The sequence below is a fragment of the Antedon bifida genome, chromosome 5, assembly GCF_963402885.1.
Source record: "Antedon bifida chromosome 5, ecAntBifi1.1, whole genome shotgun sequence".
In the NCBI taxonomy this organism is placed as follows: Eukaryota; Metazoa; Echinodermata; class Crinoidea; order Comatulida; family Antedonidae; genus Antedon; species Antedon bifida.
In genome coordinates, this window is record NC_136230.1 from 21,419,960 (window position 1) to 21,446,866 (window position 26,907).

Sequence of the window (26,907 nt, forward strand, 5' to 3'; positions counted from 1 at the left end):
TTTGGAGTAATTTTCTTAGTATAACCTATAATTCGCCATTGACGAATTAAATCTAGTTATTATTATTATTATTATTATTATGGTTTGGGTATTTATTCCACTTATGATTAAAAAAAGGAGTTTTGAGATTAATGACACAAAATTGACCAATCATCAAATTTGTATATACAACTAAAGGAATGAAATTATACCACATCCTACTTTCTCTGCAACCGAATTAAATCTGAATCTGATCATTAATCCTCATGATCCCAAAATTATTCTTCATCTGGCCGGCATCATGGCGGTAGGTAGGCCTATAACTGGCATTACTGTATTGAATAAAGAAGTCATAAAACATTATAATAATATCATGGATAGGCCTAGCCTGTATAAAGCACTCATCATAGGCATCTACAAAATTGATGAATGATGATCACACCCGGCTATCAAACTAGTTTGACCATGGAACTATTAGCATGCAAAGAACAGTTCTTTGCTATAGTTCCATGGTTTGACAAACAAAGTGTGACGGTGCCCAAATATGGTAGTGATATGCCCAAGTATGTTAGTGATATGACAATCATCATGTCTATTAGTAATAGTATCCCTATTTTAAGTTCAAAAAGGGCCAATCTGGGAAAACATTTGAAACAAGTGTTTCTCAACTGATTTGTGTTTAATATAGGGTCTATATCCACTACACTACACATCAAGTTGATAGTGAGACACAGGGACAATCGTGGGGTTTTTTTTACTCGAAAAGAGGTTGATCAAATCAAAGAAGCCTGTGATTATCATCTCCCGGAGATTGTAATACTGTAATACTGTATGAATGATATATTAGTGATCCTAAAATTTTAGAACAACGTCATTCTTTTCACGTGTTTGGGATTGTGCTTGACGTTGTTCTACGTCCATGAATTATTACTGCGGTTTTAAAAGTAGTATTACGTCATTCGTCAGAGCAGCAGAAGCTACTAGATGTGTGTATGTGAGGATGTATCTGGGATGAGCATACAACTTTTTGTGACGGTTTCACTAATCAAAGTCTGGACCACCGGTAGTATTTTCATGATAAAAAATGTTATCAACTACATGCCAACATCATGTTAAATGCTGTTTGGATATTTAATTGTTCGTTTTATGCAATTTATGTAGTAAAAACTGCCGTATAAACAGTTCGCTTTATCAACCGGGCGCTACGATAGCGTCACCGGGCGTGTTGGTGTTTACGCGTTTTCACGAAGGATAGTTTAATAATATTCCTATATTTAAATTGTTTCTGGTAAAACAAATAAATGTTAATGAAATTTAACATGTTATCCTATAAATAACATGTATTTTATACTAATTTATATCATAAAAACAATACTTAATTTACCGGGCGTAGAGTAGTACACGGCAATGGTAAAGAATAGGCCGTGCTGAGTAACGATTCGTTGATTTTTGGTGTTGCTGTGTTAGGCCTTTTTTGTGAACTAATTTAGCATGTTAGTAAATAATTGTCTGTAAAAGTGAATGTAAACTAGTTTGTTAATAAATATGCATTATAAAATAGTTTACAATTGCAAAATATATTATCATAATTCTATTTAATGTGACATGTATAATATCTATTAAATCAAGTCTTATTTAGTACGTATACATCCGCCCTTATGAGGGCGGGCATCACTCTCTGGAGCTCTCTGTTACAAATTTCTCATGAAAAAATCGCGGAATACTCATTCTTGTGATATATATTCTTTGAGTATAGTGAGGAATATTTTTAGTTTTCGCAAGTAAAGTCACGGTAGGCCTACTACAAATTAATTAATCTATAGTGTACTGTGTAAACATGGAGTTATAAATTGGATTGTTATACCTCCATGGTGTAAACGCCTTTCGATCCTTTGTTCTTTGGTGTAGGCATGGTGTAGGCTAGGCCTAGTTCCTTTTCACAGAAGGTGTCAGATGAAATCGGTCGCGATAAAATCAACATCCGGTATTTTGTATGGAGCTCTGCTATATACTAGACCGGCAGCCAAGAGACATTTGGTTAGATGAACTGGGTACCAATATCTGACTATTTAAGTGTGTTGGGGGTCACTTGAAATTAATGTAAATGGGAGTCTGCCGGGTGCTGCATCTAGAGGTGCTAAAAAATCTGCACCAATTAGATGAGAGAGATACCACCTACCAGTAATTTCACCACCATATGGGTTGCCCATTGGCATCCTTTATACCAATATCACCAACGACAGACATTTTGTCTGCTGCAATAGGCCAGCCAGACCCGCCGAGGAAGGGCCTAAAAATGGGAAAAGAATAGATAGATGAGTGAGGTACCACTCAAAATTAATGCCAAATGAACAAGTTGTGTTCATACAATACTAAATGGGCATACTAAACACTAAGATTGTTTTACTACAGGCCTAATCAAGCCTTAATAAAAAGAGATTATTCAATTTAAATCGACATTCATTTAGCAAAAGACATACGAATATATTTTTAAAAACTAATTTACATAAAAAGTCAAGCAGTGCAGCGCAAATATGCATGACACCGCAACAGATTTAAAATGAAAACAAACTTGTTAGTTTTGGTTTTGTGGGAGGATTTTAGGTATTTCAAACAACTTTAGGATTTCAAAACTCTTTGGGGAATTCCGTAGATCCATTTTAGACATTAGGGTGAAACTTGAGCTTAAGCCTGAGTAATAACAGCTTAAGGGTTTGTTCCGACTCACAGCATTAAGGTAGCGTTATCTACGCAAGTCGTACAGTAATCCATGGCGTCAAAAGCCAAGGTGTTCAGACACAACGACCAACATTCCAATACCTTGCGTTTAAAACATTCTGATCAGGTCAAAGCAGATAGAACTATATTATGTATACATTCATGACAATGCATGAAAGTTTACATCCTAAATTTTTTTTAAATTTTTATTTATATAATGTTACCTTCAAATATACTGATTTGTTCTTACTACTTGTAGAATTGCATTTTAATTCAAAATAATTTAAAACATAACTAGACATGAAACTCGTCACTTTGACGAGTTAGTTATCCGCACCACGACAAACGCCACGTGCACGTCATACGTTGGAATATTGCACACAGATAAAGATTATGGCATTATGACAAGAACTGAAGAATATGACATGCTGTTAGTGCTGAATTTTGTGTCATATAGTATATACATGCAAACAGTATAAGCTGTATACATATTACATACAGTGTAGAATAGGTGAAATTACGGGACCCGCCATTTATTCCAATTTTTAACATGGCGACGGTATCAAAATGAAACACTTAGATAGCAATTTCAGAAGGAAATTATCTCAGGAACAACATATTAACGTGTAGAAGAAATTTGAATACGTAAAATATAGATGCGCACCCTTTTAAATGTGATGAACTATTACGCAAAATATGAAAATACGACTTTTTTTATTCAACTGGCCATATGATGACGTCACAACATCCGATTGGCAAAATGTTTACATGAATTCGTATCTACAATCCAATAGCTTCCAGAAAACGTTTTAATCGTGATTATCACATTTTATTCTTACGAGCTATTACAGATTAAAATTTACTGTAAAGATGAAATTAATGACCCACGTAATTAAAATTTTTAGGCATGATGACGTCATAAAAATTAAAATATTTTTATCTCATGCTAAAGAAAGTTGATTGACCTACACAATATATAAATGTAGGAGAAAAAGGAATACAGATAAGCGCGATGCGCTCCATTGAATGTGATGAGCAATAACGAAAGAGACAAAAATCCTATATTTTACATTCGTGTGGCCATACGATGACGTCACAATGTTTTTTTAGCCTTATTGATGCATGATCCGATATCTACAACTCATCAACTTCTAGATTTTGTAATAAAAATAAACGGTTAACGGTTTACTTTAGAAACTATGACTGTTTAAAAAAAGACATAATTTTGACGATTTTTTAAGCTTTTTCATAAAAAACGCGCACGAATTGTCTAATTCAACGTGTTCGTATGGCGTTATTTAAACTGGAAAAGGTCTAAATTGTTTTCAAAATCACTGGGAAAGGCTTGAAAAATATAATTCAAGAGAAAAAAATATGTTTTTAACGCTATGTGCGCACCGCGCGCATAAAAAATTGCGCGCCCGTGGGAATTTTTGACATGCTCAAAATGACAAGAAACGCGTAAAAAGTTGATTAGAAATTAATTTTGCGCATTTTGAAATTTTAAATGCGCGTGCGCGCGTAACTTCTTGTCAAACATGCCATTTTTAATCCGTAGAAAGTTTGCCCCTGATATGACTTAAATTTTGTCAAAGTGTCAATACTAAATGACTTTTGGTTTTTAATCTATGATCAATCATTGAAATTCATAAAATTGCGCATAAGTCACGTTGCGCAACTATGACGTCATTCAAAAATAGGAGGTGCACAACTTCACGTAAATGCCCATATGTTGTCAAAGTTATGAAATGTTATGTTTACACATTTTAGAGGAACACGACTCACAAAAAGGAAGGAAGGAAAGAAGAATAATACAGAAAACTAGATTTGAACTCGTCACTTTGACGAGTTCGGGTTATCCGCGCAAACGCAACATGCACATACGTTTAAAATATATGAACGCCGAAAATTATTATGCCATCCTATGACATGAATTAAATATGTTTACAGTGCTGAATTGTACCTATTTTGTAGCATACAGCATATTACAGTATTTACAGAATACACTGTATATGTTATATACAGTGGTAGCATAGACGAAATTACGAGACCCATCTTTTAAAGCCAATTATTAACACGATGACGTCATCAAATTGACTTATAAAGATAACTATTTTAGAAGATAATTATCTAAATAATTACATTTATACAAATTTGAATAATTTTGGGCACGTGAAAGTGAGATGCGCTCTCGTTTAAACGCAATGAACTTTTACGCAAGAGATGAAAATACGACTTTTTTTATTCAACTGGCTATATGATGACGTCACAACATCTGATTTGAAAAATGTTTACATGAATTCGTATCTACAATCCACTAGCTTCCAGAAAACCTTTTAATTATGATTATCACTTTTTATTCTGACGAGCTATAACAGATTGAAATTTACTGTAAAGATGAAAATAGGTGACCCACGTTATTTACATTTTTAGACATGATGACGTCATAAAAATTAAAATATATTTAACTCATGCGAAAGATAGTTAATTGACCTAGACAGTATTAAAATATCGGGTGAAATGGAATACGTATAAGCGAGATGCGCTCTATTTATTGTGATGAGCAATAACGAAACAGTAAAAAATCCTATATTTTACATTCGTGTGGCCATACGATGACGTCATAACATCCGAGAGGTAAAAATTCTGCATGAATTCATATCTACAATTTATCTTCTTGCATAATAAGTTAAAAAAATTGGGGGTCACCTTTGATCCTGAAGAGCTATAATAGATTCAAAATAGGCATATATTTGACAATATTTTGTAACTTTTTCAACTAAAACGCGCGCAAATGTTATAAATCAACGTGTTCGTATGACGTCATTTTAATTTGAAATGATGTCAATCTTTTTTTAAATGACTAGGAAAGTCTGGAAAATCACAATTCAAGAGAAAAAACATGATTTTCATACTCCGTGCGCATCTTACGCGCAAAATTTTTCGCGCGCGCGGGAATTTTTGACATGCTCAAAATGTCATGATCAGCGCAGAAAGTTGATTAGAAATTAATTTTGCGCATTTTGAAACTTTAAATGCGCGTGCGCGCGTAACTTCTTGTAAAACATGCCATTTTTAATCCATAGAAAGTTTGCCTTTGATATGACTTAAATATTCACCAAATGTCAATACAAAATGACTTTTATTTTTTATCCTATGATCAATCATTGAAATTCATAAAATCGCGCGTAAGTCACGTTGCGCAACTCTGACGTCATTCAAAATATGGAGGTGCACAACTTCAGGTAAATGTCCATATAATGACAAAGTTATACAAAAGATATATTCACAAGCAATAGGGGATATGCGACGCACAAAAATCCGGGAAAGAAAGAAGAATAACAAAGAAGATGAAAAAAAAGATATTTACAATCACATGGGTTATCCTGCAACTAAGTTGCGGATAACCAAAAAATATTGATCTCATACACTGACAATTATCTGATTAATTCATAATTGATTTAATTTATGAAAATATCATATCACTGACGCCAACTTTACTATTCTTTTAAATTGAAAACCTGAAAGTACATTTGATATAGATATTTCGCTGTTGTATACTAGGGTACAGGTATGTCACTAGATTAGCATTAAATCTACCCTCTCCTGCTAGGGTTATTACACCACTGGCGCGGTGTAACAGCTGCCTAACGCTAATCCGCGGCCTAGTTCAAACACAAAAATATGTACGCCGCTTACATAACGCCACATTAACGCTGTGAGTCTGAACATATCCTTAGTAACAGTGTGGCATGAATCAATTGTACAGTAGGTGGTGGTTTATTTAGGTAAAATAGTTTTGTAGCCAGACGTGCATGCCGGAGCATCATCATAACCAGGTATTGACATTTACTGTACTGTACCTAGTGATAAATCCTGAATATTCAACCTAATGTGACCCCAAAATAAACTGTGATCGATACAGTGAACTAAGAGTAGTGAATTTAACCCGTTAAATTGATTAAACTTATCTGCTGTGGATTACATTGCCTTCTTGCATTCTAATGATGCAATTCACTGCACCTAATTATCTACAATGCTTATAAAAGCATTCAAATAATTGATAAAGAAAAGTATCAAATGTGATTGATAAAAAATAAATTGTTTGTACCTAAATAGGTATGTTTGATTTGAGTGGTTGTTGAAATCTAAATGGGCTATTGTGATAACAAATACAAACACAAATCAGCACAATGGCTATAGATAAACTCCAATAGGTTATGTAATACTGTATAACATTTGGTTGAATGAACGAATAAAGTACAAGATTAAAGACCATGCATTCCCTACAATTTGTTACGTTTTGTAAAAATAATGCATATTAATTTAAAAACATTAAACCAGGTCATTCCTTGTCCATAATGTATGTACTGTAATGTTTTATTGTAAATTATGATAAAAAGAGAGAAACAATGCTTTTGTAGGCCTAGAGCTAGTAAACATCGGTAACATACAAACATCGTACGCTAGATAGGCCTAGCTTGACGTTGTATAATTGCTGCATTAATTATTATCTTTCTGTTTTTGCCAGACTTCGTTGATACAAATTGAGAAACCTAGTATTTTCGCCGAAAAGTGGGTGAATTACAGAAGAAAAAGAAAATATCAATCCGCGCTCAATGCATGTTGGGATTTATAGCGGGCCGCTAAAATGATTAGAATCGCCTTATGTTTCACATTTTTAACCATTTAAAAGATGAAAAAAGTTATCTCAATAGGATTTAACGAAATCACGTTTGTAATTATATTTTCACAAGCATATATTATAAACCAAATTTGGTACTCATAAATTTCAGGTCATATTTTATCATATGGCAATATAATTAAATTTTAAAATTAATATAGATCGTCTGAATGTTCGGGAACCCCTATTTTGCATTTCATTTGTATGTACAGTATCATATGTATGATTTATTATGAAATTAGGAGAAAAAAAAGTTGATTACGTCGTCATTATTTGCATGTTAATTTTTTAAAATGTAATTGCGACAATCAAACAAACTATATGGCATTTTCTTGGACCGAAATAACAAACTTAAAATTAACCTTCTTCTTTAAAGTTAAAAGTATATACTTTGACAGTGCATAATTTTTTTAATTTTTAAAGATGTCATTCATAGTAAAAAAATATGATTCATTGCGGTATGTAATAATCTATCTGCACTAAAGTGGTTACTGCATAGATTAGTAAATACACGGAGGAATCTTTCTTCAACTTTTAGTCAGTTGTGTATGGCTCGATGATCTGTGCTCGCATCTATAGAATTCATTCAAGGTACCGAAATCGAGTCTCACCTTGGGAAACGAAACGAAATAAGATTTTTTTTAATGTCCGTTTTGTTTGTTCAATTTTATTTCTTAGTGCATAGATTATACGCATGGTTTATAATGAAATCTAGATCTCTTTATTATTATGTAACAATGGTGGTTTATGACATTATATGCATTAGGGATCTTTGATCTGATTGTGCCTATTGTATGTGCCTTAGCAAGATCCTATCTTTCAGTTTCATATTATAAATAATTCAAGATTCTGACAAAATCAATCAATCAATATATCTTTTAAATATCAATTATCTTTATTTAGATCAATGCATATAACCTATAATTCGTCATAGTGACAAATTAAATCTAGTTTATAATGTTTTTATGATTAACATTGTTGCATTGAAAATAGAGCAATTAACATTTGGTACACTGTATTGTGTAGTCCTTCCTTGATGGTACATTATTGTCCATCCATGGTGCAGGCTTTCTGGAGTCAATTGTATCCTATTTAATGTTTTTGTTTTCATTCATTTGTATGTCTACAGTACAGGCATAAATAAATTGCACAGTTAAAAAGATTACACAATATTTTAATGTGTTTATTGACCTACTATTTCACAATAATACTTTCCTTAATTTGCTGTTCAGGAAAAGTAACCTACCCTCAAGTATTGTCTGCTACTCAATCAGCCAATCAAGGCTTGGCTATTATATTCAACAGCAATGACACAATTAACATAATGTGATATTTGATTAGCATTTGCTTATTGACCGTATAAGATAATTTGGTTGATAAAATAATAGTTGCTAATAATTTGTTCAGTTATTCATTGGCTTTAAATTGTTTCAAACGTATCTAGCAATACAAGTATCAAGGTAAAGTTATTGTCTTCCTTCATGTTTCTTCTACTTTCAAACTCTTGCTTTTTTTTCTTTCAGTTTTTTACAATCTCTTAATTAGTGAATTTTGCATTCAACTTTGTTGTTGTTGTTGTTTGTGAAATGTGCTTCCATATAGGTTTTAGGTTTTCTAATTTTAACAGTCCATAGTTTTTTTATTTCCGCTTTGAATGTTTCTTTCTGGAAAATAAATAAAAAGTTTATGACATGACCCTCATTCTTTTTTAGGATCTTCCCAAATCAATCTGTTAATAATAGGGCAATTTCTAGTATACTATAAAGCATCACATTTTTGTTTTTATTTTGTATTTTGTTTGGTTGTGTCTTAATATTTTACTTCTGTAAATTTAATCTTTGGTAATTGTATACTTTAAATTTTATATTACTGTATATTATTAATTAGATTAGAAACTAGACTGTAATGTCTTGTTTTATTTTCGTAGTCAAATTTCTGTTCACAAATGTTTCCACAATTGTATTAATTTAAAATGCACATCGATCTTATTAATGTCATATAGAGAAATTGTAAAACAAATTGACACAAGCTGTTTCGTTGGAATTATTGGCTCAATTACTTGCTTTCATTCATTTACAGCTGATGTTTGGTCTTTTAAAATGTAACTGTATTGTAGAGTAGATAATCCTTTTGAAATATTATACCATCCCATAATTGGAAAACAGCCAATGATTGCATTCTTTTTTATCAGTAGAACCTCTGTTTTACGTACCCTGATTTTTACTTTCCCTGTATTTTACGTCATTATTTTTAGTGCTTTTTTTGGTTTAAATTTTAAAGTTAAGTTCCTGTGGTTATTCATTAAAAAAGGAAGAAATTATGTAAACAAATAAAATCAAAGTTTCTTTCGGATCTGGACACTTTCCGATTAATTCTGTGTGTTTACATTGACTTGCTTGGTTAGACAACTCCGTCTTTGACCAAAACATCAAACGACTTATTCCGGTTCAAATTTGTCCGCCGGAATGGCGTCCATGGGATTAAGAATATCCTGCGCAGTTATTTACTTAAATTCATGCCGCCACCAGCGTCAAGACCTTGATGTGTTTTGAAACGAATTGTATTTAACCAGAGGCCTGAAGGCAATATGAATTGCTTGTAAAGCATGTTATGCCCAGAAGTCTTGAATATTCCAAATTCCAATGGAATATAAAATAAATTGTGAACCTGTTAAGAAAAATAAAAGTATACAAACCATAAAAATGTATAAACAACTTTATTAAAAATGTTGCTATTTTAGTTATCTTCTGAAATCAATTTTATGTCCTTAATTTTAAGAGGTACAGTAATTATTTTAAGATACCAAGCCAAAGGGAACATGAACATTGGCAACATCCCTATAGACAAATTTAATTTTGCCAGACATTTTATTGTTAAACAAAGTGTAAATTTGTTTTATTTTTTAGAAATCCTTGATACAAGCACTGCATAAACTAAATGAAGGTAATTCTTGAGACCGCACCTAAAGAGACATGCCCATACTTTAATGATATAGCGAGCTGTGATGAATATGATAAGGTTGATGAATATGATGAGAATGATGAATATTATGAGAATGATGAATATTATGGGGATGATGAAAATGAGGATGACATGTATCAAGGACTCGCACTGCCAACTGCAATGGTAATGCAAAATAGCTCGGAGTTACATCTGTCCTTTGCTGGTTGTGGATTCCTCGGAACATACCATGTCGGAGTAATCCAGTGTTTGATGACTCATGGGAAGGGATTTATAAAGAGAATCCGAGGTGTTGGTGGCGCTTCAGCAGGGGCATTAGTAGCTGCTTTTATGATATGCTCTCCAAAGAAATTAAATGTAAGTAGGCCTATATTGTAAGAAATGCTTTATTGATACAATAGTATTGAATGCATGTATGCCATGTTGCATTTTTCTTTTCATTGAAAGTTAAAATTTAACCTAACTATTTATTAATTCATTTTTTCCACAATTTCTCATCCTAAATTACCATGATAAAGTATTATTAATTATTTGCAATAATACTATTAATGCAAATAAATGTGTTCTGGCTTTATGATAAAACAAGGAATATTAGTTTTCACAAGTGTCTTATTTTTATTGAGGTCAATAGTGTATATTATGAAATACAGTAATTATGAAATATGAAAGTTGAATAGATAAAAAAGGAAGTACAGTCAAATTGTTTTAAACTGTCCATTGTTTTCAGATAAATGTCCTTGACATTAAACTTTACTATCCCATCTTTTGTACTGTACCTAGCATTCCTGTCATTGCCTAGAGTACAAACTAATAACAAACAAAACTTGAAAGGGAGTATTGTATTAGGTTGTATTTTAAACTTTTTAATACTCAATTGTTGTATTCTTTTCGTTCCGCGCCTTTAGGCAGTTATTTATATTCAAGAGGAAGAAAGCATTAGGAAACGGTTATCATGCGGAAGCTTTTATTTTACAAAGGCGGAAAACTTTGAGGCCTATTTTTGTTCCAAGATGTCCCAATTTGTTACTGTTTGGATAATAAATCAGTATGCAACTATGCTTTTTTCCCGGATTTCTCGTGGTTCGCGTATGCGTGTATGAAAACACTTAATAAATTAGGAGGTCAAACAAATTTGTGCAGTGTGAAAAGGGTATAATTAGAATTAAATAATTTATTGAGCATTTATCAAGTACTTTTTTTCTTTAGGATGGAATGCAGTTGTGTTACGACATAGCATATACAATACAAAAAAAACCACTGGGTGCTCTCACTCCTAACTTTAGTGTATCACGTACGTTACACTCTGAACTTGATCGTCTTCTACCTCCAAATGCACATACGATGGCAAGTGGTCGATTATTTATATCATTGACAACGCTGAGTAACCGCAAGAACATAATGATATCACAGTTTGAAAATAGAGATGAACTAATTCAGGTACAGTAAGACTAACATTCCATATTCTTGATGAAATACTGTAGTTAGTAGGCACTTTTTTTAATGTCAACCGCTTTTTCATCTACTTCATATACCACATCGAGCGGATCCAATGGCCGAGCAGTTTGGCAGTGGCTAAAGAGCCAACAATATTGTCATTGGTTCGAGGCAGACTCGCTCCTAGTTCTGGTGGTTCTGGTGTTGAACAAGTCTTCTTGGATAAAGACTATAAACTGTAGGTCCAGTGTACACAGTTTGCTCGTGTTCGAACCCAGTTCACCTTTCAAAACGAGTAGCAGGTTACCCAGTGAACTGTCTCCTGCCCCTGTGTCTGACGATAGGACAGTAATTAATTTTTAATCTTTAGCCATGTTCCTAAAGAGAAATAAGCCATTGTTAGTGAGTTATAGTGACCTGTCAATTGTTCCTAGGTTGTCGGTGGTCTAAAAAGCTTTATTACCACCTCACTAATCTGATTTCCATCATGCAAACTCAATAAAACGACTATTTATGAACAATGAATACTTCTAAAGATCATGGTGGAGTAAATTTAAATTTGCAATAAAGTATGTACTATATAATAGTACTTCTTGTTCTTAATTTCCATGATTTACTCCATGTACTGTAGTTTTTTGTACAATATGTGCCATACTGATCTATAATACTCTTTGGTCTATAATAATTATATACTATACTGCATTTATACACTGACCTGTATAATACTAGTAATAATCCATAAATTAAGGTACTGTATGATAGCTTTTTTGACAAATGAATAATTGAAGGACAGCAAAAACATATTTTGTAGACTTACCATAGCATTAGCATGTACTTTGAAATGTAATTGTTGTTTTCTGTTTTATAGGCGCTGTTATGTAGTTGTCACATACCTGTCTATAGTGGCATGCAAACACCAATATTTAGGGGCAAGGTAAGATTTTAAAGCGATACAGAATGATTTTCATGTTTGTTTGATTTGCTCATGATTCATGGATTCCAAAAGACAAACAAAGTAAAACATTCCTGTTTTTTTTCCATTACCTTTTTAAATCTATAACTTTGAAATATTCTCAATTTATAAAAATAATTATCAAATAAAAAAAAAAGTCATTGTCGAGTATACCCTGTACTGTATAACATAGCTTTACATAAAATTACAGCATGTATGTTTATAAGAGATTTTTGTATAAAACAGATTTGATAAACACTCATTGAGGCCACAACAATGTTATTAACGGCAGATCGTCATCATACTGTAGAGGGCAGCAAACAACTATTGATATAACTTTCTTATGACTATCTATGTTCTCTCAATTTTACTGTCAAATACATTGTCAAAGTTAATTATACTGTAGAGGGCAGCAAGCAAGTGATATAGCCAGAGCCATATATATAAAGAGTTACGACATTGGATTAAAGCCACGTGATATGCATATCAATTTGTGTCAAACTTGTCTCTGTTAATGCATGTAAAGTATAGGAGCAAAATATACTTTCAACTTTTTCTTATATTTAAAAAAATGTAATTGCACATTTTACGGCGAAATATCGATGTGCACAGCGTACAGAAGTACTTGCGGCAAAGAATATTGCGCGCGTGCGCTAGTAAATTATAAAGTTTGATTGATTTATTTTGGAACGAAACATCCCATAACTACGTCCTATTAATAACAATAATAATATTTTCAATTCATAATGCATGCTTTGATGACTAAATAAAATAATAAAGTGTCGTGGATATATTTGTTAATATGCTGAAAAGGGTATGAACAATATTAAAACATTAAAGGCAAATTATTACAAATAAAATGATGAACGAGTCTCTGACATTTAATAACGTTGGCGGTGCAGTTTGTGTCAAAAACACACAGAGAGCCATATACTGTATAAAAAGAGGGGTGAATTTGTTTGTTTTTTGTATTGGTTCATGCTTTGATGTATCCTAACTTCCATGTAGGCCCTAGCATTTATTTTTTTGTTGTTATAAAAAAAATATATATATGTTACCAAATCAATACCATTAATAAAATTAATTACTAAAATAAAAACGGAATCTAAGCGTTATTTCATAGACAACAAAATCTAAAAATAATGCATGAACTATAGGAAAACGCTATACAAAAGAGACGCGCGCGCCGTCAGCGTGCAAATTCTTTGACACAAAAATGGCTTCTAATTTTCAATGTCGTAACTCTTTATATATATGGCTCTGGATATAGCTATTTAATCACCATGATTAGCTGTGCTCTCAATTAATCTTAATGTCAAATACATGTAGATAATCTGTCTAGCTTGATACAAAGGATCAGAAATGGTGTTTCCGATTCTGGTCGCCTACAGTTTATGGTAATGTTTAATTGTGTTTGGCTTTGCGTAAATATTTCACATCATACCACCTTGTCTGTTTCTAGTTTATCTCTCAGTTTGCAGCCTAATTTTCTTCTTTAGTATCCTTCCTCTTTATTTAATTGCATCTCTCTGCCTGTAGACTTATTATGGATGCTGTCTCTTCTTCTACGACACTTAGGATTTTTCTCCCTATGGGTTTCTAACGATGTATGTAGGCCACCCTGGTGTTGACTAAAGACCCACAGGCTTTCTCTGACCTTGTCATGTCTACTCCTAGCTAAAAACGCTGCAATTGCCCTCACGATCAAAGCATACCGCCAACTGATGTACTCACAATTTGTTTAGAAGTTTAATTGCTTTCAAAATTAATTTTTGTATGACGTACTGTCTACTGTACACTTTATATTTTAATTTGCAAACAAAAATTGATACAATTGGAAATAATATTTTCATAAATAAAATATCTTTCTTATAATAAAATATTAATGGATTTTATCCTTTAATGAAACCTTTGAACATAGGTAATTAAAACAATTTAGTAAAATTTATACAATTAAAAATGTGGTTATGTTGCGGAATTGCTATCTGAAATACTGTAATAAATATTAATGATAAATTAAATCAGATAAAACCATTTGAACATGCACAACAAAATTATGTAATACTGGTTGCCTATTTAAAATATTTACTTCAATTTCGCTGTATATGAAAACTTAAACCTTGCAAATATTGTTTGTAGGCCTACTGTGTGTATTGTACATATGATTAGATAATAACTGTGAACACGGCATCAAAGCAATTTTGCATTGTGAAGTAAAGTCAGTAATGTATTGGTTTTAGAAATTTGAATGGGCTGTCGCAGATTATAAAAACTACAGAGTTTATATTTTAAAAAAGGTTTATTCAAAAGACATTTATGTCAAAAAGTGGTTAAATCTACTTTGTTAATCAGTTTAGAAATGTGTTATTCTAGATGGTGAAATTCCAAAGCAGTATTGGATTTCATATTCTCCAGTTCTTACAATATCTCGGTGTCTTTTTAAGTTATTGTAGGCTGTCATTGATATTAACATACTGTATCAAGAAGGATAATAATACAAAACAATGCATGTTAGCCTTAAAATCGAATACCTTTGGGTCTAACTACCAATTAGTTGACCAATGAAAGGTGTTTATTTGACACTTTTATGCCTCTGGACTGAAACTGACCAATTGCTTGACCAACCAAACTATGTTCATGTCACTTTTAATTTTTCTGATCAACTGAACGCTTGCCTTTGTAGTCTATTGTTAGAATATTGATATCTCCCAACAGGTGTGGCCATCTCAAAGTTCACTCTTGTAATGGGCATCTTATCTTTCAAAGCATTTACCTTTTTTTCCTCAACTCAATGGAAGTGTTTCACTTTTTACACTTTCTCTTTTGATTTGTTTATTCAAATTTTGAAATATTAACAATATGTGGGAATTGTTTGTGGGATTGGTATTTTAATCCAAATAATGAAACAGTCAATTTCTTCAACAAATGAATCTCTCCATTCAATGAATTCAAAACATTAATTATTTGTTTTACTGTATATCAAAACACTTATTATTTTCCTGCACTAAATAGGTGAATTATAACATTCAACGACATTCCATATTTTTTAGAGGGCGCTATTCAATCATAGAAATAAATATGTTATGATACAGACATCGCGAGTTTGACGACCAGTGTTATTTGTTGCTACCCGAAAATTACCTAGTATTTATAACTAACATAACACTCCTTGGGAATTTAAAATGTTTACAATCTTCAAAACAGTAGTCATGTGATGCCAATCAAATTCACATATTTACGATTACATAGGATTTTAATATAAATTTAATTAATCAACATCAAACCGGTTGTTTCCATCTTCAATCATATTTTTAAAGGTGCTCTTAGTTTTAAACTGTGGAACAGAGCAAATATGGGTGCACTCTACACTTTTGATTGTAGCACTTTTTTATCAGCTATTGAATGGTAAAAATCCATAGAAATAATCCAGCATCATGTGATAAAATATTGCCCTGTCCCACAATTTCAACCAGCATACAATTACATAACACAAACACTCCCACAAATACTGTCTTGTTTTTAAAAATAAATAATTGGCAATAATTGTCCTGAAGCAAAAAATAAAAGATTGTATTGTAAAGCAAATATAGATCTATTTTTACATTCTGAAGTTTTTTCAGGTTTGATAATTCCAATTATTCTATTTTTCTAAAATTATCTCATGTGAGGTTTATTAGTAAAAATAATATTTCTCATATTTTCTTATCAACATAAATTTTCTCATGTCAAATCAATTTTTCTGACATTGACATCTCAGGTTGTTGTCCACCCTCAAGTGTTTCAGTGTCATTGAACCTGACATATTAATGTGATTATACTACTAGCCAATCCATCCTAATATTGTTTTTTTTTTCTTTTTTTAATAAGAATTTTTTCCAGTATTACTGTAGTTCTCACTTGAATAAACATGAGTGAAATTATTATTTTTTTTAATATATCATAGTATATTACATAGCCTATGTAAATACGTGAACGTGATTGATTGAAACTGCGTCTTATGACTACCGCTGCGAGGATCGTAAATCGTATATATCCTCGAGTACGATGATATTGACGAGTAATTTTCGCGTAATTATCGTGTCCCCTGTCATTAAACATATAAAATCCAGCAAATTCTCGAGTACGATGTTATTGACTGTGTAATTTTCGTGTGGCAACACTCGCGTTTGCCGATAAATAAACAAAAGTCATCTACTGAGTCTTGAACTCGCGATGAAATTGTCACTCCATCACAAGACAACGCTTCAACCGCTGCGCTACGGAACTTGCTTGAAGAAATTAATCAACTAAACTATTTAAGCTATGCATACATAGCGCACTCATTTGTTATTAGTCCTCCCTAGATGTGATGAAACACTGTTTGTGATTGGTCACGGTAGTAACCTAGTAACTAGTACGCGCTGAACATCCGGTGATTAGGCTTGAAGAAGACGAATTGTTTATTCGGCCTACCTGATTATAATATTATTATTATTAATGTAGGCTTATTGATGGAAATTCTTCTGTTAATTTAAACGACCTAAGGCTAAGTGAATATTTTATTGCCATGGAATATATAATTAGTAATTATCTGTATATTTTTCGTCGCAAGGTAAGGTGTCTAGGCAGGCTTGTTTACATACAATACAAAAAGGAGGCCTAGCCTAGCTTCACCCAACCCAGCAGATATTTTACTTGTTGTTGGCTATGTAATATAACAGATATCGCCTTTTATATCGGTAAAATATAAGAGTTAACATCCCCTCGGGATGATATTATGTTCTCGAGGAATTATATATTTCCCGAAGCGCAGCTGAGGGAAATATATATTCCTTCGAACATAATATCATTTCCTTGGGGATGTCAAATCTTATATTTCATCTCTAAGCAGGCAATATCTGTATAATAATTAATAACCTGCAGTAGGTTACTAATTGATGGTATACATACTGCCATTGTTTCACAAACCCCTATTGTTTTTTGATATTTGGTATAGTGGTATGTATCTCCATCTTGGCATCATTTGAATAAATATTTTACAGAATTAGTAATGTATTATTATTAATTACAATATTTTTATTAGTTTAAAACAGTATATAAAACAATCTTGCCCAAGTATTGTAGATAAATCGATTTTTAAGATTATGGATTGGGCATTAGGACAGGGAGGCTGTCTAGTAAGCTAGCTGCTCAGTTGAAACCAAAACACTTGAGGAGCAGCTGCAGGTAAAAATGAACTTCACACCCAGCTTGATCTCCCAGGACCATCCTTCAACCATAGGTGAAAGTTATGTACAAAACGTGATTATATTAAGGTAGAAGAGCGGTTGGTCACCCCACCCTTCTAGGTGATTTAAAATGTGTTGGGAGTCCCACCTGCCAAGAACAGCAATGCATACACTGTCTTGCATAAGGTGTTCATTTTAGCATGGAGGTATACCTCCATGATTTTAGCCAAGTGTGATTGGTTTGGTGTTTCTTTAAATGCTCAATTATTAACCATGGCGATATTACCTCACATCACACCGTTTAGGAATGTGGGAAATTTAAAACTGTTAATTGACCAGATGAGTACAGGAGATATCTTTGTGGAAAGCAATTAATTTTTAGTTTAGTCCTTCAGTTCCTCAAGACATATCATGCAAATGATATGTTTTTTTAAAAACTGAATTATTTCATACAAAATAAAAAGATAAAATAAACTATTTGAATGTCTTTTTTACATAATTGATTTCTCAGTCCTCAGGATCTATTTTTGAAAAAAAAAAAAAAAAGGATCTATCTCAAGGGTAAAAAGGTTGGGCAAAAAACATATTGTTCATCCAAATCTTGCAATACGTTACGGGTTATTACTAGATGTATTACATTCTAATTCATTTGAAAATAACTCAATTGTCCTTGAGTGGTTTTTGTAATATAGAGAGTAACATTATAGAGAAAGTGTTGGGGTCGTTTATATTAAAATTATAATACAATCGACTGCATTTCTGCTAAATAAAAAAACTTTTTAAATACCAAAAATTTAAACATTCAAGTTGATACAGTAGTTGACTGAAGCTCAACAGTGGTCAATCACTAAATAAACCGTTATTTTTTGTTTTTGACTGTTATTTTCAGAGAATGGTTTATATTGAAAATTTGTCTTCTTTCTGCTGCCAAGAAATTAGGGATAACTTATTCGCTAATATTATTTAGTATAGTTATTTTTTCTCAGCAGAAACAAGATCAACTATAAAGTATAGATGGGTATTCAGATACTCCTCAATAGAGAGGTTTCGCAACGCTATAAATACGATAACGAAAACAGATACGTCACACACACATATTCGTTTTCGTAAGCCAGTAAAAGTCTGTTTTCGCATGGAAACGAAATTTTAAGGGCGCCGTCAAACATATGACTGCGGTAAATTTGAACGAAGCTCATTTGTGTTGCTTGGCTGGCTAGGCCTAGTGTAACATCAAAGCGAGTGAGAAACTGCTATTTATCAAAATTGACTTGGCATTTTTGTAAATTACTTTTGGTAAATTACTTTCAATAAATCTATAATAATTATATTATAATCATGAATTATTCCTGATTCAAATGCAAAATGTGCAAAATAGATAATAAAATTTGTAGTTACGAATATGACTGGTGATATTCGTCAACACGAATAAGCTTTACGAATATGAAATTTACGAATATGAAATGAGGATCAGCTCAAAAGTTTCACAAATGTGTGACGTATCCGTTTTCGTTATCGTATTCGTAAGGTTGCGAAACCCCTCTAATATTTGAAATGTCCATGGTGATTACTATAAAATATGAAACTTTATTATAATAGATAGATAGATAGATACTGTATATATAGAGAGAAATTTTAAATAATAAACCACCAACACTGCAATGAAATTAAAGTGTTGCCAATGAGATCTTTTTGAGAAAAACTGTTATATGCGAGGTCATATTCATTAATGTTAAACAAACATGTTCTGTCTTAGCTGTTGATGATTTTGCTTGTTGAAAAGCTGGTGTAATAACTGGCCAGTGTAGCCGTCAAACAACGAACCTTTGATTTAGAGTTGTAATATTGCCCACACCTGCCATCTGAATTGCATGACACATTCAATTTCAATTAAAATTGTTAGGCAACATGACTAGTTATGTATTGTCAATTGTATGGAGATGAATTAAGAAGAATACATTGTAGTTGTTTCAACAAAAGTAAAAGTAAAACCAGGTTCCTTTGAATTATACTGTTAGTTGTCATATGTTTCATATGTATCATATTTGGGCAGTTCAAGTCCTATTGGCAGTTGTTCTATGAATAGTTGTCCTATAGGTAGTTTGTCTTATGGGTAGTTGTCTTATGGGTAGTTGTCTTATGGGTAGTTGTCCTATGGATAGTTGTCTTATGGGTAGTTGTCTTATGGATAGTTGTTCTATGGATAGTTGTCCTATGGATAGTTGTCCTATGGATAGTTGTCCTATGGATAGTTGTCCTATGGATAGTTGTCCTATGGATAGTTGTCCTATGGGTAGTTGTCCTATGGGTAGTTGTCCTATGGATAGTTGTCCTATGGATAGTTGTCCTATGGATAGTTGTCCTATGGATAGTTGTCCTATGGGTAGTTGTCCTATGGGTAGTTGTCCTATGGATAGTTGTCCTATGGGTAGTTGTCCTATGGATAGTTGTCCTATGGATAGTTGTCCTATGGATAGTTGTCCTATGGATAGTTGTCCTATGGGTAGTTGTCTTGTGGGTAGTTGTCCTATGGGTAGTTGTCCTATGGATAGTTGTCCTATGGATAGTTGTCTTATGGATACTAGTTTTTCTATGGGTCGTTGTCCTATGTGTAGTTTTCCTATGAGTATGTTTCCTATAGATAGTTGTCATATGTGTAGTTTTCCTATGGGTAGTTGTCTATGGGTAGTTGCCCTACTGGTAGGTACCCTGTGTGTTGTAGTCATATGGGTAGTGTTTACAATAGTTGCCCTATGGATAGTTAGTTTTCCTCCTGGTGTAGTTATTTTTAAGGGGATGTTGAGGGATAATTCTCTGCATAGTAGTTTATCCAAGAGGTACAGTAATTGTCCATTGGTCGTCATTGTCCATTGATGTTTTCTAATACAGATTATACATCTCTCATGGAAGATTGTTATACTGATTTTAATAATGTGTAGTAGTTAAATACAATACTGCTTTTTAAAAAAATGTCATTTGATAAAAACTGTCAGGAATTTTACATCCAGCCAAGCCCAATGGAAACAAGATATCCATCAGGTAGACAGACACTGTCAGTGGGCTCTGCGCATCCTTTTTTCACTGGTGTCTCACAGACAATGATAGGGCCTACGACCTTGTAGATTTGATTTTTAATTCTTGATAACTAGGCTGTGATGAGATTGTATCAGAAATAAGCCAATAAAACTTGAAAAGACCCAATGGGGCTTTATGTCCAGCACAGGACACCTGTTAACCAACACGTTTAACTCTATTTCACAGTGTTTGCCCCACTTTGGCCCAATTAGGAATCACTATGAAGATGTACAGTAAATTCCCAGAAATTGCAACACTTTAGTGACTTAACTAAAGCACTGTTACTAATGTAGAGTTTTACTTATTTATACACTTTGTATGTTTTGTTTATTAATTTTCTCTGTACAGTACTATTTTAAAGAGAAAAAACAAGTTTTTTTCAATGAGTGACTACATAATATGACAGGTGACAGATCAGGCGGAATGTTTTCTTTTTTTTAATGATCTCTATAATAAGTGTAGTAACTGTTCTCAACAGGGTTCGAAATATATCAATTACTGAATATGTATCACCTGGTACAATTGGAATGTATATTATATATGTCTATTGCTATTTTGATGAGCATGTCACTGGATGGACCCTGATTGTTATATAATCAGTCATGTCACTGGATGGACCCTGTTGTTATGTAATCAGTCATGTCACTGGATGGACCCTGTTGTTATGTATTGCTATTTTGATGAGCATGTGACTGGATGGACCCTGTTGTTATGTATTGCTATTTTGATGAGCATGTCACTGGATGGACCCTGTTGTTATGTATTGCTATTTTGATGAGCATGTGACTGGATGGACCCTGTTGTTATGTATTGCTATTTTGATGAGCATGTGACTGGATGGACCCTGTTGTTATGTATTGCTATTTTGATGAGCATGTGACTGGATGGACCCTGTTGTTATGTATTGCTATTTTGATGAGCATGTGACTGGATGGACCCTGTTGTTATGTATTGCTATTTTGATGAGCATGTGACTGGATGGACCCTGTTGTTATGTATTGCTATTTTGATGAGCATGTCACTGGATGGACCCTGTTGTTATGTATTGCTATTTTGATGAGCATGTGACTGGATGGACCCTGTTGTTATGTATTGCTATTTTGATGAGCATGTCACTGGATGGACCCTGTTGTTATGTATTGCTATTTTGATGAGCATGTGACTGGATGGACCCTGTTGTTATATAATCAGTCGTTGATTGCATCATTTTAAATGTTCACTGACTTCCAAGGTTTACTGATGTAAAGTAATTAGTGCAAAATAATTGGAGTTTAATTAGAGGTACCAGACATTTTAGTTGTGTGCAGTATATTCATTTTTATATAACTATATCCAATCATTTCAAGTTGATAGATAGACTAAATGTTGCACATTTAATGTATACATTTTTCTCAGCCAAGGATATGTAAATGATGTAGGACAGTACAACTGTGTAATCTACATTACATTATAATGAATTAGTTTGAAAAACTTAAACTTTTGAAGATTGTCACACCCAAAAATCATAAAACATAATGCTTTGGATAGGCCATCTTGAATTTTGTAATAAAGTTGTTTACTTGTGCCAAATAGAAATGAACAAAAACATTGATTTTAATTTAAAATCAAAATCTAAACCTGACAACAAATAATGTGAATGCCTTTGGAATTGATTTGCATGAGAAAATTAGTTTAATTCAGAACCACTAATAAGTAGACTGTGTGTTGTGTATAACTAATGTTTTATATTATAAAAATCATTTTCATTCGTAGAAATGTATGGATGGAGGGATGTCATGGAATCAACCTGCAATGCCATCTGGAAAAACCATCTTTGTCTCACCATTCTGCGGTTCAAAACAACAGATCTGCCCAAGTGATGAAACTTGGTTTGACCTGAGCTACGACATTTTTGGGCATAGTTTTAAAGTGAGTGCACTGAATGTAGTGCGTGGCGTGCAGGCACTGTTCCCTCCACATAGATCAGTACTTGAGAAGTACTATCACAAAGGAGTGCAAGATGCTAGAGTTTTTCTGTTCAAGAATCAGCTGTATGAACATGAACTGGAGACAGACTTGGAGCTTGAATAGATTATACAATAACCTCTTTTAAATCCAGTTCTATTTCACCGAAAATAACTGAAGCCAACCAATTACAATCACGTTAACTGATCCTTTGGTTAGTGTGGGTCAATGAATTTGTTTTTTTCCGTTGACAGTTTCAACTCTGCTTTGTCTCCAACTCATGAAAATATTATCCCCATTTAACTCATAAACATTCATTATTTGTCTTATAACACTTAATGTTCTACTTTTATTCAATTAATACGCCACCAAAAATTCAGTACTCAGATTTTGTTGTAAATATTATTGGTGCTACTTAGACGAGCTGTTTGTGTAGCATTACATACACATTTTATTTTAAGAAACAATATTTGTATTTTCTAATACTCATCACTAAAGTGTAAATTTAAAAGGTACTAACTACTCAATTCTAAATAATGATTTGGTACAAATGATTGATAATAGGAAAACAGTTTAGATTTATACCAACACATTTTTAACAGAATACAAACATTTTTAATATCATAATTTCCTAAAAATGTTGTTATGATGTAGTTTTTGTTAAGATAATTGATACAAAACGTTTTAGTGCTTTTTAATAGTTTATAATAAGTATTATATTAAACATGATATATATATATTTTTAATTATTATTGATGTGTTACCAACAAGTGCAAGTATTACACATTTATAGTTGATACATAATATAGTTGAACATAATTAGAGTTTATTATTATAAAAATGTTTGTAATACAAATATATAATGTAAGATATTTGCTCAATGAACTAGATAAATTTCATAAAAAAGACTCAATTGAATAATAGTATAATAACCTTTTTTCAATACCATAAGATCAAAGAGTATACATTATATAGTATAGTACAGAGCTGTAGTATGTTGACCAAAAGTGCCACAGTTTCACAATGTGCTTTTTTATAAATTAACCAAAATTAGGAACATTCCAAAGATTATACTGTACATTGATAAACCAAGCCAAATTGAATAACTTCATAATGGTGTTTTGTGCTCTAAGACTATAACAGATCACACAGTATTATTGCACACTTTATTTGCACCTCATTTATTTATTCTAAATATCTCCTGAGGAGAAACAAGTATGTAAAATATGTTTAACATGGTTTAAAAGATAGTAATAATTTACAAAATATTGTTTAAATCAAAGTTATTGTAAAATATGATTGATAATAATAATATACAAATGTGCTCAACTCACAGTATTCAAGAAAAGCTTCCAAAAACAATAAAATCTTTATAAAAATAATACAAATACAATAATTATGTAGAATAATGATGTAAAATAATAGAATATTATTTTTTTAAATATTTTAGCAAGCACCCATGTCTACTCTGTCAAACCCAAGTTAAACTTACATGTTTTAATGTATTGGTAGCCTGACACATTTTAAAATATTTTTTCATAAATACGATGGTATTGCATGATAAACCCCGCAAACCTAACAAAAATAGAAAACCCTATTGAAAAGAAATAAAATATTGAATCGTGTAGTGTACAACTCACTTAGTATGTCAGTCAAAAATATTGAATCGTGTAGTGTACAACTCACTTAGTATGTCAGTCAAAACAAATTTGAAATTTGTGTTTTTAACTACAGTACTTTTTTAGGGTGGGGTGGGGTGGGGTTTAGCAATACAATACCCTAAATACAACACCAATATGGATGAGATACATTCAGGAATATAAATCAATGCAACTTAAATTTAATAGTCGGTTTTATTTTCTCTTTCTAAAAATGTGCATTTCACATTCACAATAGCTTGTTTTAGCTCGTTAATTTACTTTTTCTGAGCACTTAATTCCGATTTATTCTATTTTTTCTACTTTCTAAGTTATTCCATAGAGATATTAAAATTTAAACGTAACAATGCAAACACATTTTTTTCTAAATCATGTAAATATTTCTATTTCTAGTAGTTTAGAATTTGTCAAATTGTTTTGATTTATATTGTATTTATAGTTGCTAAAATCAATTTTATTGATTCAGAGTCTGAAATAATGTTTATCAATGCAAATTTAAGATTTAATTTTGTGAATTACTGGTCCATTCAAAACGAGATATAATCTTCGAACCTTGAACAATTCAGTAAATATTAATAAAAATAAACAATTTGTGCACAATCTACTAGGCCTACTCTGTTTTTTTTTGTGTGTGGAAATGTACAACGTTGCAATTCAATTAACATAGTACCAGTGTGAATGAGTGGTATAATGTAGATGATAGCGTTCTACAAAACGTCTTTTTTTCAGGGAAGAGTGTTTACCATGCATGCGTATCCGTGAGATTAGTTTTAATATCATAAATTGTTGATACGTGTAAAGTTTCCTCTTCCCTGGTACGTGTGAACAATTTACAAACTATCGATAACAAAAAAAGTCCATACATAGTTCTAGGTCAGAAATGTCGCAAGCACGGGTGAGGAAGTATAAAACGGATAATAATAGGATCTAATATAACAATAATACGCTAATATTATTAATATATACAGTAAATAATATATTTTTCAGATATATGAATTGTGTAAAAAAATTATCAACATTTCAGATGTTATTGGTAACGGAGTGGGCTGGCCTAGTTTAGATATTATAGTATATTTATGAATTGAATAAGGCCATAAATGCCTATCAGTGAAATTAGTTTGAATATCACGAGCTCTAGGCCTAAATGCGCTAGATATATTAAATAAGATTTTGCTACAAACAAGGTCTACGTTAAGTTAGCGCCGTTGTTGAAATATGCATATTATATTAGGCTGCATGGCTAATGCGGCATTGCACATCTGCAAATGATTTAATAATAAAAATGACATGATTGAAGATGAAATCTGATGGATGGCTCCCTCCTAACATTAACATGTGTTTTTTATCTAATAGGAGTATATTATTATGTAGGCTGTCAAACCGGTAATTGAATAATGTTACATTATAATATGTGTAGTTTTGTTGCAAACTTTCATTTTTTGACTGTTTTATACGTTTTTAAAGAACAAGTTACGAACGATTGAACTCACAATCATCATTAAGAACAAAACGAGTCAGTAGAAATGCAACTACTGTATGTTTTTTTTTAGAAAGCTGACGATTCAGTGAAATGTCATAAAACTAATCACCTTATGAACAATTTTGTTTAAAGATGTATTGTCTCCCTAAAACATGAAAAATAAAGATTAATAAAATCAGACTTTGAATAGTTGAATTTGCTGCTTTAATCAATTTAATCACTTTCGTCAAAAAAAACTCGGAAAAAATGTTTTCACTTATAAAAAGACAAAATAAACAATTAAATTCAATCAAAGGCCAATTTGACTACTTTTTGCTTTTTTATTTACAGTTCGATCCAATGTTTGGTAAAAGTGAATAACACAATTGAATATTCAACAACAAAAATGTTTAAACAATATTTTTCTGGGGGACCATGGATCTTTAAAGGTTTCAAATACAATAATATTATTAATAATATTAATTTTTTTTGTGTGGCACACTACCATTTTGTTCAACAAATATTAAAAAGTATGGTTTTTTTTGCTGTTACACAGTTTTTCCACCATCATTAACTTTCACACTTTTTCAATGGTATGAAACTTTTGTTGGTGTTTTTTATTTTATTCGCTTCCAATGTTACTCGGTCTCCCTTTTTTCTCAAATGAAGTAGTAAGAAATTATCATAAGATCGACTATCAGAAAATTGCTTTCTTTTTAAAGAACAATTCATTCACTTTTTGCTGGATAAAAACTAAATATTCTTACATTTGGAAAATTTTGTGATCTTCGCATTTTTGTTTGATTTAATCAGAATTTCATTGCGTGTCTCCTTATAAA

General features: G+C 32.1%; 2 protein-coding genes across 2 annotated transcripts in view; both read left to right on the forward strand.

The window, feature by feature from the left end:
* Window positions 1–26,907, forward strand: part of LOC144843584 (pseudouridine-5'-phosphatase-like) — a 61,405-nt gene that overhangs the window by 16,734 nt on the left and 17,764 nt on the right. The window lies entirely within an intron of this gene.
* LOC144843574 (patatin-like phospholipase domain-containing protein 4) lies at window positions 1,664–25,222 on the forward strand. The gene is made up of 5 exons (XM_078700413.1): window positions 1,664–1,771; window positions 10,288–10,699; window positions 11,549–11,779; window positions 12,645–12,710; window positions 22,760–25,222. Exons 2-5 carry the CDS (start codon window positions 10,319–10,321, stop codon window positions 23,075–23,077), a joined length of 996 nt encoding a protein of 331 aa, XP_078556539.1. The 5' UTR covers window positions 1,664–1,771; window positions 10,288–10,318; the 3' UTR covers window positions 23,078–25,222.

Coding starts and splice junctions, on each gene's coding strand:
- LOC144843574 (XM_078700413.1), top strand. CDS start 10,319: ATGAAGGTAATTCTTGAGACCGCACCTAAAGAGACATGCCCATACTTT. Junction 10,700..11,548: donor GCTCTCCAAAGAAATTAAAT/GTAAGTAGGCCT, acceptor TTTTTTCTTTAG/GATGGAATGCAGTTGTGTTA. Junction 12,711..22,759: donor CACCAATATTTAGGGGCAAG/GTAAGATTTTAA, acceptor TTTCATTCGTAG/AAATGTATGGATGGAGGGAT.